The sequence below is a fragment of the Narcine bancroftii genome, chromosome 11 (genome assembly GCF_036971445.1).
Source record: "Narcine bancroftii isolate sNarBan1 chromosome 11, sNarBan1.hap1, whole genome shotgun sequence".
Classification (NCBI taxonomy): domain Eukaryota; kingdom Metazoa; phylum Chordata; class Chondrichthyes; order Torpediniformes; family Narcinidae; genus Narcine; species Narcine bancroftii.
In genome coordinates this window covers 93,984,693-94,001,520 of record NC_091479.1, presented here as the reverse complement: position 1 = coordinate 94,001,520, position 16,828 = coordinate 93,984,693, and the positions used below count along the sequence as shown (strand labels likewise).

Sequence of the window (16,828 nt, the reverse complement as noted above, 5' to 3'; positions counted from 1 at the left end):
ATTTGCATAGTGCTTCTGGCTGTAACATTTCTGAACGTTATTCACAGGGATGTTGTTAAACAAAACAAAAAGATGTTTGAACAAGTGATTGAAAATGTGGTCAGAGGTTTCAAAGATTGTCTGAAAGTTTCATTTTCAGAAAGAAAGTTTAAATTTAGGAGAGGCAGCTCATGGGAAGGTTGTTAGCGGCAGAATGGATGAAAATAGGTGAGCACAAAGGTCATTATTGAATTCTGAGTGATGAAAGGAAAGAAGTTGCAAAGAGAAAGGGATGTGACCAGTGTAGAGAGTTTTAAAACTGAAGCATTACCAGTCTGGGAAATATCAAGGGACACAGGCATCCCAACTCAGCAACAGATATGAACATTTGACTCTTGGAACTATTTGTAATTTTATAAATCTGTTTAAATTGATTATATTTCTTTAGCATGTTTTTAAGTCCAGACAAGAGATGCACAATTGATTACTAACCTGTTTCAGACATTAAACAAATACATGAGACTTTGTGCTTCATTGATCTGCCTTTATTATTCAAATTGGAATTGCAATTTTGTTGCCAGAATCATTTTTACAAGGGTATGTCCAATTTTTTTTTATGTAGGGTTCCGGAACTGTGGTGGATTGGACGCCAGTGGATGACTCCCTAGATTCATCAAATATTTTTTTTGCAGGAAAGGTAATTTCAAGCATATGTATGTTATATATGTTCATATCCAAGTAAAATATTTTGAATTAATTTATGGTTCTGATAAAGTCTTAATAGAAATAGCTTCTGTATACTGGTTCTCTGTTATTTTTAATTATAGTTGTGGAACATTTTTGTAACATAGTCTTGTGCCATTAAATAATTCAGCTAATTTCAATCTATACCTGTGTGTTGATCCAAATAATTTGTTTGGAAAAAAGTGATTGACGGGTTTGGTTATGTGATCTTTTCACATCATTCAGCAATGTATCTTGTTAACAGACCAGGATCTTTTTTTTTCTATCCTTTGATAAAGGTTCCAACTTTGTTAGGGTCATTGCTTTCATTTATTTATTTAGAGATATAGCATGGTAACAGGTCCTTCTGCTCGACAATCCGTTACTGTCCAAATCCACCCACATGACCAATTAATGCAATGACCCCATATGTCTTCGGAATGTGGGAAGAAACTGGAGTCTCCGGAAGAAACCCGTGTGGTCGTGGGGAGAATGTACAAACTCCTTGCAGGCAGTGACAGATTCAAACCTGGATCGCTGGATGGCTTAGTCCTAACTGCTACACTAACTGCATCCTTTGATATGGACTCTTAAAGGTTGAATTTTAAAAAAAAATCAATTTACAGATAGTGACCATCGTTGCCAAGCCTGAATTTCACCGGCATTGAGTAGCTACTTAGGCTTTTCCTGGGGCTGCTTGGAATTAACCACATTGCTTTAACACTGTAATCACAAATGGACCTGACTGGGAACAATAAATCACATTTGATTCTCTGAATGATCTTGATTAATCAAATGGGTTCTTATGAGGATCAGAAAATTTCAGTCACATTCACTCATACTGGCTTAAAATTCCCAATTGGTATTCAAACAATGTTGCCAGATCAGTAGTCCAGGATCTCGATACCAGAACATTAATTTTGCCAATGTGTTACATTGCTTAATTAGATGTAGTAATATAAAATAATTAAAGCTTATCCTTGGGGTTACCAAGGAGATCTTGATCCATTTTACTTTGATAGGATAGATTACAATAAATTGTTTTGTTTATTAAAAAAAACTTCCTTGATTAGGATTCTCACTGAATTTTGATGTAATTCAAATCTCCCCTTTGAAATGATGAATGTTTCAATGTGGTGTAAACTGTAATGGCAGATTATCTAAATATATTCAACTGCTAAATAAATTTTCAATTATTCCAGGCTCAGAACTAGATGAATACTTGAAAGCTTTATTCATACGTGCTCTGCTATGTGTCATTCAAAATTAAATAGATTCATACCTCTGTTACATGAAATATTTTCATCACTTAACTGCTGGTGTCTGGTTTTGGAAACCTTAAGTTTGGAAGACAATGAAACAGCACTAATGGTTGAGCAGTACTTGCTGTAAGATGGACTATAGACAGTAATTTTGGTTAATCTGACAATTATATGATTGCCTTGAAAATTTGAAATTCAATTTATTAAAGTATTGGCTCAAGTGCTGCAATTTTTAAAAAAAATTGAATTCCCTGCTATTAAATTGTGAGTTTCAAATTGTACATCAATATTTCATATTTTTACTTTTAACAATTCTTTGTGGGTAGTCCATTGGGGGCTCCTCCCAGTATTTGTGTTGCAAAGAAAGAAAGTTTAAAATAAAAGTATCGGGTATATATTTTTCTGACTAAATTTTAATGAAAATAATTAAAAGGAATAAAAACTGGTGTATTTCATGTTTTATTGCAATTCTTTTCCTTTAGGATTCCAGTTCAGTTGTTGAATGGACACAAACACCTAAGGAAAAGACTTCCAGGAGTACAATGCATCAGATTAGTTGTGAAGCGGAATGGGATATGCTTAATACTGTTTCCTTCAAGAAAAGGCCCTTAATGAATAGTGATGGTATGTGAAATGTTTACAAAAAATATTATGAAGCAAAGTTCTATCACTGGTGCAAACAAATAATATATATACTCCTTATCTATATTTAGAAATTTATCCTCCAAATTCCAGGTTATAGAATTTTTCTTCAATCCTTCCCTGGATCTTATCAATATGACCTCAGTTCTACATCTTCCTTCAGTGGACCCAATCTATTTAACACTTGTCTTTTAATGCGATCCTCCTGTTCTGGTAAACTTGTACCTCTCACTTTGTTCGTTTTAGATTGGTCACAGTGTTTGAGCTACCGAAAGAAAACAGAGACTCACGCCGAGAGCACTTCAGTTTATAACCATATAACCATTTACGGAGCGGAAACAGGCTACAAATCTTTATTATTAAATCTAAAGCTGATTTCAAACTACAATATGCAAGCCCTTCCCAATTATACTTATCAACGCCTGGACTGGTCCCAACTGCCGAAGCGAGACAACGACCGCACACTTGTAGTAGGTTGTCGGAGCATCGGTAGCAGCTTCTCCACCTCCCCCGACCAGGAAGTTCTTCTTGCTGAGAAACATTTCCACCCCTCAGAGAGTCTGAAACTTCAGCAGCAGGATCATGGCATATATTACCAAAAAGTTGTTTACTCATAGCCCATCACCCTGAATAAATGGTTTACTTATCTTCAAGGTCTCCTGACAGTCTGCGACCAACAAAAGACAACTACATCTCTGGGCCTCATGGTGTAAATTAGATTATGTCTGCTGATTCACATGCATCTCTGGGCCCCATGGTGGAATTTAGATTATGCATACATTATTCTCAAAGTAAGTTACTGATACTCAGCCTTGCATCAGCAAAAACATGGTTTAAATCCTCCATTACACCTTTCCAAACTAATCAGCCCAACATATCTCTTCATATGATGGTATGCCATCTCAAGAACCAATCTAGTCTGTATTTGTTGCACCTCCTTGCTCATATAAGGTGTGGTCTTACCAAACACCTGTATGATTGTAGCGAGATATCTTTGCTTCTGTACTCAATAAAGCCCAACATTCTATCTGTCTTGACTGTTTGCTGGAGATGTATGTTTGTTTTCAGTGACGGGTACAAAGACACCCAAATCCCTTTGCACATTAACATTTTGCAATTGATCACAATTTAAATAATGCTCTTGTTTTTCCTACCAAGATCCACATCCTCATTACACTGTTTCTCCTATGTATTTGTCTAAATTCTCTTGAAGTCCATCTCACGCTCATATTCTCACCCAGTTGCATGTCACTGGCAAACTTCAAAATATTGCGAACAAACTACTGTTGGAGCAACTCAGTGGTCAAGCAGCATCTGTGGAAGTAAAGGGATCATTGATATTTTGGGCCGAGACCCTGCCATTCAACCCACTGAGTTCCTCTGTCAGTTTGTTTTTTTGCTCCAGATTGCAGGATTTGTATCGACTTTAAATAATTTTATACACACACAAATAAGGAAATAGAAGGAATTTTTTGGATTTTTGGATTTATCCTCAGAAATGTTCAAATTATACAAGATGTACACTGGACTTGGAGTAAATTCATGTTGCTAGTCATATTTTACTGTATCTTTTCCGGACTCAATTTTACTTAGATTTATGTGGCATCTTTAGAGAGGAAAAGTTTAGGTTGACAACCTTTCATCAGAGGTTTTCCTACAAATGCTATAATGAGTATTTCCATTGTTTTCTATTTTTACATAATGTTTTGAAAATCTGTAGCACTTTCCTTTTTGCAATTCATTCATATATTCTGTGTAACGTTTTCAGACGATTCAGCATGTACCATGAGTAAAAGAAGCAAATGGGCATTCTCCTTCAACTTGACTGATCTGCAATTCATTAAAATAAACACAGAAGGCATGGGCTGGTCATACATGGTGTTTTGTCTTTGGGATAATACCTTTCTTCCAGCTCTTCATTTTCATCATGGAGGCAGCACAGATTTACTCCAGTGCCTTAAGAGATATATTCCTCTTAGTGAGTAAGTAATGAAAACTTGTAAACAAAAGTAACTAAGTATAAGATGCATGCTCATTTACTGCTTTTAAAATTTAATATATGTTGCAACACTTCATAACACAATTTTGCTAATATTTTAATTTTTTTTGTGTTCTTCTCTGCTGAAATCAAAGATGCTACCTTTTTAAAGTATTCTCACTGTAGTGGTAATTTATATCAGTCTGCTTTCATTAACATTACACCCTATTTGATTTCTTAAAGTGCTTATTACAGGGAAACATAATGTTGAGTCCTTGATGTGATCAGCTCTGAATTTCTATTTATCGGTGTACAAAAACTGTACTCAAGAAAAGATACATGCACAAAAAAGAGAAGTACGAACATAATGTTGAGTCCTTGATGTGATCAGCTCTGAATTTCTATTTATCGGTGTACAAAAACTGTACTCAAGAAAAGATACATGCACAAAAAAGAGAAGTACAAACATAATGTTGAGTCCTTGGTGTGATCAGCTCTGAATTTCTATTTATCGGTGTACAAAAACTGTACTCAAGAAAAGATACATGCACAAAAAAGAGAAGTACAAACATAATGTTGAGTCCTTGATGTGATCAGCTCTGAATTTCTATTTATCGGTGTACAAAAACTGTACTCAAGAAAAGATACATGCACAAAAAAGAGAAGTACAAACATAATGTTGAGTCCTTGATGTGATCAGCTCTGAATTTCTATTTATCGGTGTACAAAAACTGTACTCAAGAAAAGATACATGCACATAAAAGAGAAGTACAAACATAATGTTGAGTCCTTGGTGTGATCAGCTCTGAATTTCTATTTATCGGTGTACAAAAACTGTACTCAAGAAAAGATACATGCACATAAAAGAGAAGTACAAACATAATGTTGAGTCCTTGGTGTGATCAGCTCTGAATTTCTATTTATCGGTGTACAAAAACTGTACTCAAGAAAAGATACATGCACATAAAAGAGAAGTACAAACATAATGTTGAGTCCTTGGTGTGATCAGCTCTGAATTTCTATTTATCGGTGTACAAAAACTGTACTCAAGAAAAGATACAAGCACAAAAAAGAGAAGTACGAACAAACTGTAATACAGAAAATAAATATTCAATAATAAATAATGTGTTAAGTAAAAGTCCTTATAAATGAGTTATATGAAACCAACTTTTAGGACATCTAAATTTGATATCTTGGTTGAATGTTGTATGTCTTTTTTTTAATCAGTTTGGTTCTATTCCTATTGATGTAGCAGTTATGATACAACTGAACAAGTTAATCTTATTGCTGCAGGTGTGGTGTCAGATTAGATAAAGATAGCAGATTTCCTCATTTGTGGGGTAATTGTGAGTAGGATGGGTTTTTTTTCCCAACAATCAAGCAATTTTATGGTTAATATTATTGTGATAAGTTTTAAGACTGATTAACAACCAAAAACAGAGCAGGTCATTTTCAGATGAGCAGGCTGTAATTTGAAGAGTGCTGGAAAGATCAATACTTGGGTTTCATTGATTGACATTCTACAATATTATGATACAGATCTCTGAGGGGAAGTGACCTCTGAGTTGGAAGCAGAGGGATTGCAAAATTATGTGTATTCAAGTTAAGTGAGTGGGCCACAAGATTGCAGATGGCATGCTTTTGAGCCAGATAATTAAAAACTAACCCTTTATTCCAGACGGAGAAACAACTTTTGTTGTCTAGAGAACATATGTTAACTTTTATTACAAGTCAGGTGTTGAACGGTGGTGGCCTTCATTCATCCTGTACCTAGCTTTGGGGAAACTAGACCTGAGTAGAGTTTGCTCTCCTTGTTCTTGGGAAATGTTAAATGGTCTCTCTCTTTCGAGCACTTACACTCGAGTTCTTTTTTCAATTTAAAGTTTGAAAAATGTTTCCGTTCAATAGGTGACCCCAATCCTTCAGGTGTACATCGCATGAATTTTCTTTCCCAGTTTTAAAATAGTGACTACATAAAGATACAGAAAACTGATTTTGAAATCTCAGAATTTGACTGATGATGGATGCAGTTAGTTTACTTATACAGCTTGAGAAATGTACATTAGGTGCAAGTTATCATGGTAACTAATGAGAAATATTGAAATATATTTTTCAAACATTGGGAAATACAGTAAAATTCTGATAATCTTGAACATTTGAGTCAGGCATATTTTCAAAATCAAACATTATTTTTTTAATGGATGTCGCACTGTATTATAATACAGTTATAATAACCCACTGAGTTGGAAGTGAATGTGGCAAGCATCACCTGGTGATTCATACCAGCAGTTGGAAAATAGACAGAGCAGAACTATGTCTATGGCCTAATACCTGCAAGGGATTTTATCTCAATGGTAGAAAACAGATTTGAACTAAAGCTATCCACAACAGAATTCTGGTATCAGTACCCAATTTGAAACTATTAGTTTTAGTCAGTTAATGTGATATGACTGTAGCCTCTAAGACAATTTTCTTGATTTAGCATTTAAATTGCAGAGAAGTAAAATGAAATGATGGCATTAATTTTCAAATATTCACAAATCTCCAAGGAACAAGCTATAGTTGACAATTGAATTAAACTAGCAATTAGTTTGTATAAAAATATTATGGTAGTATTAATTGAATTACCTATGAACAAGAGGAATAGTTTTGTTTTAAGGAATTAATTTATAAAAAAAAATATGGAGAAAGATCATTTTATCACTTTCCTTGTCAAAGATTAATAAGTTCTTGCAAATGCTATTTTTATATATACCTTATTGATGCCCATGTCCTCCCATCAGTCACATTTAATATATTTTGGTCTGAAAGACACTTTTTCATCAAATATAATCTCAAACTGCAATCAGCAATCTAACTAATGGTCACAAATATGTCTTTCAGTTTAAAATTGATATTGTATGTTCTTAAAGTTGAACAAGGTTGGTGGTGCAGAGAGAGAGAGAGAGGGGGGGAATCATTTCTCTCTACTTTTTACACTGAGGTACCTGTACTAGTTTTCTTTTTGTGTTCTCCCTCTTCACTCCCCGCAAATCATTAATGCAATTGTATCTTTACATGCTGAAAATGTTGCTATTTTAAATTAATACCTGGGTGCTGCAAGTTGAAAATTTTCTCATGAGTTCTGAGGATTAGCTTCACTTGCTTTACGAACCAGACAAACCTAGACTATTTGGGGAATGGAGCCACAATCTGAAATTGTGGCAACAATAGGAAAGGAAAATTCACCTTCGACATTTACAGTGTCCAAATGCACTACACTTAGCCCAAGTTCTTCCTTGGGAATGATCAAGAAATTAAGAGGCAAAATTTATGGTTGACATGGTAGCATAGCACTCAGTATAATGCTATTATGACGCGAGTGACCCAAGCTCAAACCTGCTGATGTTTTTATGAGTTTGTACTTCCCTCCCCCATGTCTGGGTGCTCTGGTTTCCTTCCATGTTTTGAAGACATACAGTTAGCAGGTTAATTAGTCACTACTGGCTTGTGGGCCAGGAGGGTCTGTTACAGTGTTGCATCTCTAAATTAATGTTTTTCTTTAAATTATTTAAATTTTTGAAACATTTTAAATTTAGATTTACAACAGGATAACAAGCCCTTCCGGCCCATGAGCCCATGCTACTCAAATACTCCAATTATATATTTTGAAAGGTGGGAGGGAACAGGTGCACCTGGGGGAAACCCACCCAGACACGGAAAGAATGTACAAACTCCTTACAGACCGCGCTGGATTTGAATCTGAGTTGCTGCCCACTGTGATAGTGTATTAGGCCACGCAGTGTTAGGTGTGTTGGGTATTAAGTTTGATCTGAAAGCGGAAATGTTCACGTAAAACTTGCCAAATAGACCTCTACATCTTCATTTGATCTTGGTAGCAACTAAAAATTTATATCTGATATTTTTTGTTGAATTTACATCGATTTTTAAATATCCTGATTGTACTTTTGTTGTATTGAAAGACTATCCCTGCACTTCATTTTTATGCTTGGACTACCTAATTGGACTGTGTATAGGTTGATGGCCTGATAGCACACAAAACAGTCTTTCACAGTATTGGTACACAATATACAATTCAATTCAACAAGCTCTTGTATCTTGTACTGGACACCACTATCATTATAGATGGGCAGGTTTCTGTAGTCTCCTCCTCCACTAAGCACTTAAATTTCCCACAGAGCTTTGCAAATTGTGACCACATTTTGCACTTTATAGTATTTATGTTGTGAATACAATTCTGCTTTTGATGGCCTAAAATGTCTAATTTTGAGCTACGCAATCAGTCCAAAATCTATCCTATGAGGAGCAGGATCTGTTCAGTGTGAAGAAAAAACTTAGTACTGGTCAATTCAACCAGCATGACCTCGGATCAATGGACCTGTGACAAGATAGATAAACTTTTCCTGATGTTGGTTCTTTCACACTGCCGTAGAACCAATCTGGCAGCTTTAACCTTCAGAACTCATTCAGTTCATTTAATTTGAAGGACAGAATTGTTCCTTTCTATGTCTTTCCTTCCCTCCAAAAAAATGTTAGTGATTCATATAAATGGTTGTGTTTTTACTTTGGGAAAGAGAGCAATGGCGAATCTATGAATACACTGGATTGGGATGAAAGATTAAAATTTTTCAGTACTTGAGAAAGAAATAACATCTTGATTCTTTCACTGCTTTCCAGTTTTAATACACAAGTTACAATATTTGATTTTTACGCCATACTTGTTTTATTAAACTTAAATGATTTTATTTTTCAAGTTGAGAACTCACATCTATACATACAAGTACCAGAGTTAAACCATATTGATTGGCAAAGATTTTTTTTCTGGTATTGGTTTGAATCTGTTCAGTTCTTTATAAGAGTGTGGGAAGATATAATTGTTTCCACTTCAAACCTGTGCAGTTTCAGTATGCTTCTTCTTGTATTAGATTTATTTCAAATCAGTTCATTTCGTTAACCAAGATTGTCAATGTTTTTCAGTTATTAAAGTTCTTATCATTCAACTTCTATAAAAGAAGTGCATGATTTAGATGCAGCAGAGATGAGATAAGTGTTCAATTTCACCCAAAAAGAAATTGCATCGCTCTTACTCTGTAAGACAGAAATAGCAAAAAATAAAAGCTGATAGACCATTTAATTAGGAAAATCTGCTATAATAACAGGCTTTGTAAAGCGGGCAAAGTATTTAAATCAGGAAACATCAAAGTCTATCTGTACCTGGACTCTGCATTCAAAGTGGATTTTGAAATGCACCCAGCATGGTGTGTAATAGATGGCACGGTAGCGTGGTGTTTAGCACAATGCTGATACAATTCCAGAGACCCGTGTTAAAATCCACCGCTGTTCTTAAGGACTGTGTGGGTCCCTCCAGGTGCTCTAGTTTCCTTCCACATTCCAAAGAAATAAGGATTCAGAGGTTAATTGGCCATAAGGGTATAATTGACCCACTGGTCTCCTTGACTGAAAGAGCCTGTAACTGTGCTACATCTCTAAAACTTTTTTTAAATTACCTTTTGAAGCTTAGTTCCGATTCAACCGAAGTTAATGGAGCAAAAGTATACTGTGCTAAAATGCTACCATGTAAAAAGCTACTATAGCCAGTCTGAATTGATCATGTGTGGGGGGTGGTGGGGGGGGGGGAATGCTGATTGGCATTCACAGTCAGAGATTGAACGTGACTTAGGAGAAGCAGGTTTATTGAGATTTTTAAACGGGCTTGTGATCGTGGGACAGGCTTCTTCTTTTTACTGAGAAAATATACTATTCATCAGCTGTAACTAAACCATATATTGAGCATCAATAATTTTGAAGAAGAAATCATCGATATTAATTGAAACTTCCAAAACTGCTCTTACAGTTTTTAAATAGCGCATTTAGAAAATGCTTGTGCGCGGTTAAATGGAAATCCAGAAACAAGTGTGATTTCATTCTCCTGCCCAGTGCTCAGCAAATTAATAAGAACTTCAGGTACTTTAAAAACATTCCCTGACCATAAAAACAATTTAAAAGTACGATAGTTTGTTGAATGAGATGTAACTGATTTTTAATGATATTCCTCGTCGTGGTTTATTGCTCAACAAATCCAAGAAAGCTATACTTATAATTTTTAAATGTTCTCTCGTATTTCATAATTTTAAGGTTAATTAAAAATGAAGGAATTTTATTTGCCATTTAAACTTAGACATGCAGCACAGTAACTGGCCCTCTCAGTCTACGAGTCCATGCCACCCAATTGACCTACAACTCTGGTTCGTTTTTGAACGGAGAGAGGAAACCAGAGCACCTGGAGGAAATCCGCTCAGACATGGGGAGAACGTACAAACTTTACAGACGGTGCCAGATTCAAACCCTGGTTGCTGGCATTATAACAGCATTGCGCTAACCGCTACACTAACTATTGCCAGCCTCTGCCCTAAGCCTGCTTTCTGTGAAAATTATTCAATCTTTAACTCTTAAGCATGTTTGAGGAACTTGTTACAATAACCAGCATCATAAAAGAGAAAATCCACTTCACAAAAAAAAAGCTGAATTTTTGTGGGCAGTTTTCCTCTGGGCACTGTTGTTTCACTGCTAGTTGTAAAATGGTTATTATTAGAAAATCCTCATTCATAAATCATTTCTTCAGGACTTCCAAGCCAAACCATTTAAACACGACGTTTCATCTATTAACCTTCATTTCCACTTTTTGCTGACTGTTCTCATTGTTCAGATTGGAATTGTTGGTGTTTATCCTCTGAAACTAAAATGAGTTTCAAACGTATGCACTGTCAAACTGGGAAATCTAGGCCTTACTGCCACTTCTTGCGCTAACCGAATCGTTTCTTGACTTGTGTGTCAGCTGAATTAGTATTGATTTCAGAACTGTATTGCAAATGTTTCAAGAGGCAAAAGAAAATGAAATTAACTTTAAAAAAAAATTGTTTTGTATTTAATGCTTAAAAATGTCAGTTTGTTTTTTTTTAAATTAGAAGTGCCTTTGAATTTCAGACATTGAATATAAACTATTAGAAACAATTACACATTTTATAATGGGCCATGTACTGCCTGCAGCTTAACTGGCTGTTGGTCATTTGGGGCTCAGGCTCCCTCAATTACATGCCCAATTACCATCCAGAACACAGCAATGTGAATGGTCATCTAGAAAACCATTTGGGAATATAATATACTGGACAATTTTATTTAAAAGTAGTAGGCAACTGTGTGGAAAATAATTGATTATTAAGTACATACCAGTAGTGTCCATACAATATGGTGATACTTAGAATGTAATTTCAACCTGAAAATTATACATAACTATCAATGATTTATTTTTGTGTGGTTTGATATGGCAGGTTGCATTATTAAATTAAATTAATTCACTACTTACAGATAAACTCAGAAGGCTTTATGGTTATGATTGACCTTTTTTTGTTATTTTAGATCGTCGCAGGATGACCGAGTATTCCTTGTTACCTACAACACTAAAGCACTTTCTCAATCTTTCGAGAACCTCTTTGAAGAAAATGCAGTTGGTTTAGTGAACGTGAGTACGTGGCATTTTCAAGATGTGCAAATTTAAAAAGATATCTTGCATATTTTAGCAGTAAAAGGAGTGCCTGTACTGGCTGATATTAATTGTATTATAAAATACTCGGGAGTGAAATAGTTGGATGCTCTTGTGACACAGTAAGTACAATATTTTGTACTTACTAACCATTCTCAAACCCTGTGCTCTTGTGCACTTGTCTAATCCTTCCAAAGACAGATAGGAAATTTAGATGGTACCAGATATTAATCCTCCAATTCAGTAAATGTAGTACACGGAATATATGATTCTTTGAAGTTGTAGTAATTGTGTAATCAGTGTAATTTTTCTGATATGCTAATGCCTTCAAATAATACTGATTTTTATGATGGTGTTAATTTTGCAGAAATTTAAGAAAGATCCATATATGACAACATTAGGAGGCTTTTCCAAAGTTACAAACTATATTCTTGATGCCTTTCGTGGTTCTGAAGTGATACCTCAACATAGACCTACTTCTGAAATGGATCTTAGTGACTCTATTTCAGGTTTGGAAATTAATCATCAAGAAGAACCAGGTTTTGAAGTCATCACACATACAGTAAGTTCTCTTGCTATAAATTAGAATCGCTGGCTAAGAGGCTTATGTTAAAAACTTTCATATTTTTAACATTAGCTCTCCTATTTCTTGCTCATTAAGATACTCTGGAAAAGAATTTGGAGTGAAACTCATCCATTTTAATGTCACCTGTTTCAGATTGACCTTGGAGCAAGGCCCAAAATTCAAAGAGGAGAACCAGTTTCTGCTGACAGGTGGTCTCAGAACATGGATACTGATGAAAAAATTATAGATCCCAACAGCCTGAAAAATGTCATATTCAAAGGGGTAACTGAAGCATTTGTCATCTTTAAGTTTAGTAGCCAGCAATTTATTTTTTGGTACATGAAGAAAATAAATTGTTGAAGCAGAAAATTAGAAAATAGTGTTTGATTAGTACAATATTTTGTACTTACTAACCATTCTCAAACCCTGATAATGTAAATGTATTTATTATTGGTCCTGATAATTCATTTACATTTCAAAATGATCATATCTACCATGACCAGCTTGCAGATATGAGTTTTAGTGAATTAAGTACTCTGCATGGATAAGACTTTCAAAATCCAGATCTCTCTAATTTTTCATTTAATTTTAGTCAAATGCAAAACAGTATCAATGCTGGTGAATAATGTTCATGATTTAACCTGTAAAATGGGTATACATTGTTTCCTCCCATTCTCAGTGTTGCCTCACAAAAGAAGACCACAAATAATGAGGTGATGGTTTCATTACTACAGAAGTGCTTTTGTGACTAGATTAATTCTTTTTTGGATCTAAATATATTTTTCTTAAACTGTTGCACTTCAAATGTGAAGAACCTACCTCAAAAATGTTACAAATTAATTGGGGAGCTGATATTCTATCACATTCTGGTATTACCACTAAGCATGATCCCTAACTTGAATTGAAATATAGCTTTCTATATTCCAGTCAATGTTTAATTAGTACATACTCTAGTGAATTCAAATAAAGGAACAACACTTTGTTTTTTTATTGTTATTTGTGTTTTAAAAATAAACTGCAAAGAATAATAATTAGAAAATCCAATAAATTTAACTAGAAATCCTGAATTTAAGTAGGTTTGGAAAGTATGATTAAGGATGACAGATGTGAATCATTTCATCTTTACTAAACTTTCCAAAGAAGACAAACAAGAAGAATAATTCTTACAGAATTTTTTTTACAGAAAAGGATACCAATGTTAGTTCATCAAAATAAGTCATTCCTATATTTGCAAGTGAATTTATTTATTTTTAAAATTTATTTCTCTCTCAGGGTCTTTGCCATGCAATTAGAAAAATTACTTGGAAATTTCTTCTGAGCTATTTTCCATGGGATAGTACAAAGGAAGATAGAAGGCTACTAACCAAAAGAAAAATGTAAGTCTTTGCTTTGAGAAAATTAGTTCTTTTGGAAAGCTGAATGAACAGTAAGGCTGGGTAGGCATGAGATAGCCAACAGTCAGCACATTTTGATCTTGTGTTATTTGTTTTGCACAGAGAGGAGTACTTCCGGATGAAGTTACAGTGGAAATCAATCAGTGAAGAACAGGAGAAAAGAAATACAAGATTGAGAGATTACAGGAGCCTTATAGGTACATTGAACTATTTTCAATATTCTTGAAATGGCAAGTATTCGCATTGAAATGGTAGTTCTCTGACAACCTGTATTCAAATCAGTATTAGAATGACAGAGTATTGCTATTGGTTGTTTGCATCAATCATGTCACAAACAAGTGTAAACTTCAAAGTATTGCTTCCTGGCCCATATTCCACCTTCATCTTCACATCTTGACTGATAATGTTTTTATTTCCCATGTGTATTATTCTTTTGATCTCTGAGCAATATTTGGAATATGTAGAGTTCTGGGCATTTAAAAAAATAACTGGTAACATGTCCATAGGAACTAAGTTAAGTTCTCAAAATTTATTTCAGAATTATCCATCAGTGTGGTCTTGATTTTAAACTGAAACTATAGCAAGATGAGTTTTTATTGTTTAGTTGTGATTCATATTTCATAGATTACTGCATCTGAAAACAGTCGTGGTGCACTTTCCACTTTGGTATTACTCTTTAAGCTAAGCTATGAACTTCACGGCCAATATCTGACAAAACATTATTCCATGAACTTGAATAATTTGACGTGCATTTTTCTTACCTTGATCATTAGTTAGACACTTGTCTTATCATTGCTTCATCTTCATGGACCTTGCTGATGTGTTATTTTGCTGATGGTAATTGTCGTCATATTGCATTTAATTTCTGGTCTGACCAAATTACTGAAGCAAGAATGAGCCAGAAAAGAAACAATCACAAGCTTCATTCAGCAAGTTTTTTTCCTCCAAAAAAAACTTTCTTTTATCTGATTACTCGTACTGTTATTTATTGGTATTTGAATGCAATATAATTGTTCTGCTATTTTAAACCAATAACTATCATTAATCATACCTTTACATTAATTCTCATAGCCAAGGTTCAATGTTTTTGTCTTTATTCATCATTTTAACTGTTATATATGGTAATGCTCTTAAACTATCTTTCTGAATGTTTTTATTCGTTTTGTTCCTTCATACATATTTATTTCGATCTTTGCTGAAATATCAGTGTCTAAATTCCTAATAAGAACCTTTACTGCAATGGTTTGATTTGAAAAGGATATGATTTTCCTTTATTGATTAAGATATTTCATCTTGGTAAAGTAATCTACTAAATACCATACAATATATTTCAGCGTATGTCTACCTCAATTTTTCAACTTAATTTAAGGGTTCTATGGTATATCTGGCGTATAAGACGACCCCAATTTTCTGGATACCTGAGTTGGCCCATTTGACCGGCGTAAAATCAACCCCCGAGGATCGCGCGGATTGATCTGCTGGGGAATTGGTTAAAGGTGATTGCAATTATGGAGGGTCCATCAACACAATGCAACTCGTGACGAGAGCATGAAGCGATTTTTAAGTTGAAAGTGATAGAAATGGCCAAGAAAGGCAACAGCTGTGCCTGTTGCAAGACAATTAGATGTATATGAGAAGCTGATAAGAGATGGAAGAAGAAAGAAGAGACTTTAAGAAAAATACCAAAAAGGCAATGTTCATTGAGAAAAAGAATCAATCGTTGGCCAGAGTTGGAAAATCAAGTTACAGAATGGGTACATGAACAGAGGCAAGATTGCTGCATAGTCACCTGAAATAAAATAAGAACATTTGCACTGCAGTGGGCCAAGTCACACCCAGATCTCAGTAAAGATTTTAAGGCTACAGTCGGCTAGTTCAATTGTTTCATGAACAGGAAAAATATGGTATTACGAGAAAAAGCAAAAATTGCACAGAAACTATCAAAAGATCTTGATCATAAAGTTGTAAGTTTTCACCACTTTATTATACACAACCCGCAGAAACTCCCGTTTGCATTGACAAATATCGGAAAGGAAAGATGGGGGAAACCTCCATGAATTTCAATGTGATAGGCAATAGAACAGTGGAATGGAAATGTGTGAAAACTGCAAACCAGAAGTACAGGCCATGAACGGACCAGGTTTACAGTGGTGTTATCGTGCATGGCTGATGGAATGAAGTTAAGACCCATGGTAATTTTCAGACGAAGATAGCGAGATTGATTTTGAAGGGTTCCAATTGTGCTGTTGTTTACAATAAAAATCTCAAATGAAAATCTGTTTGGGTTTTTTTTATTTTTCATGGGTCACCTTATATGCCAAATTGGTTTTATGTGGGTTGACTATATGCCAGATCATTGCAGATTGGATTTTGAGCTGAATTTAAGGTCTCAAAAGTATACCTGGCGTATAAGTTGACTCCCAACTTTTTGACAACTTTTTGGGGTTTCACGACTCAACATGCACGCCGAAATATATGTTTAAAAAAAAACTACATGTGAAAGTGCTTTATTTGGAAAGAACAGATACTTTCATTGTACTTTAATGTCAGAAAGTAGTTTAGAAAATGTAACTTTTCTTTTTTTGAAAATAATATAATCTTTTAGAGAAAGATGTCAACAGAACAGATCGAACAAATCCTTTTTATGAAGGGCAAGAAAATCCTGGATTGATTCTATTGCATGACATCTTAATGACCTATTGCATGTATGATTTTGATCTTGGTAAGTGTTATGTTCTATAAACA

At 34.6% G+C, this 16,828-nt stretch overlaps 1 protein-coding gene across 1 annotated transcript in view; it reads left to right on the top strand.

The window, feature by feature from the left end:
• tbc1d15 (TBC1 domain family, member 15) overlaps window positions 1-16,828 on the top strand; it is a 39,532-nt gene that overhangs the window by 12,855 nt on the left and 9,849 nt on the right. Inside the window, exons 3-11 of the mRNA XM_069904054.1 lie at window positions 602-676; window positions 2,447-2,588; window positions 4,375-4,588; window positions 12,001-12,103; window positions 12,492-12,686; window positions 12,843-12,971; window positions 13,962-14,065; window positions 14,186-14,280; window positions 16,689-16,805. Of these exons, the coding sequence (XP_069760155.1) occupies window positions 602-676; window positions 2,447-2,588; window positions 4,375-4,588; window positions 12,001-12,103; window positions 12,492-12,686; window positions 12,843-12,971; window positions 13,962-14,065; window positions 14,186-14,280; window positions 16,689-16,805 (1,174 nt within the window). The remainder of the gene's footprint in view (window positions 1-601; window positions 677-2,446; window positions 2,589-4,374; window positions 4,589-12,000; window positions 12,104-12,491; window positions 12,687-12,842; window positions 12,972-13,961; window positions 14,066-14,185; window positions 14,281-16,688; window positions 16,806-16,828) is intronic.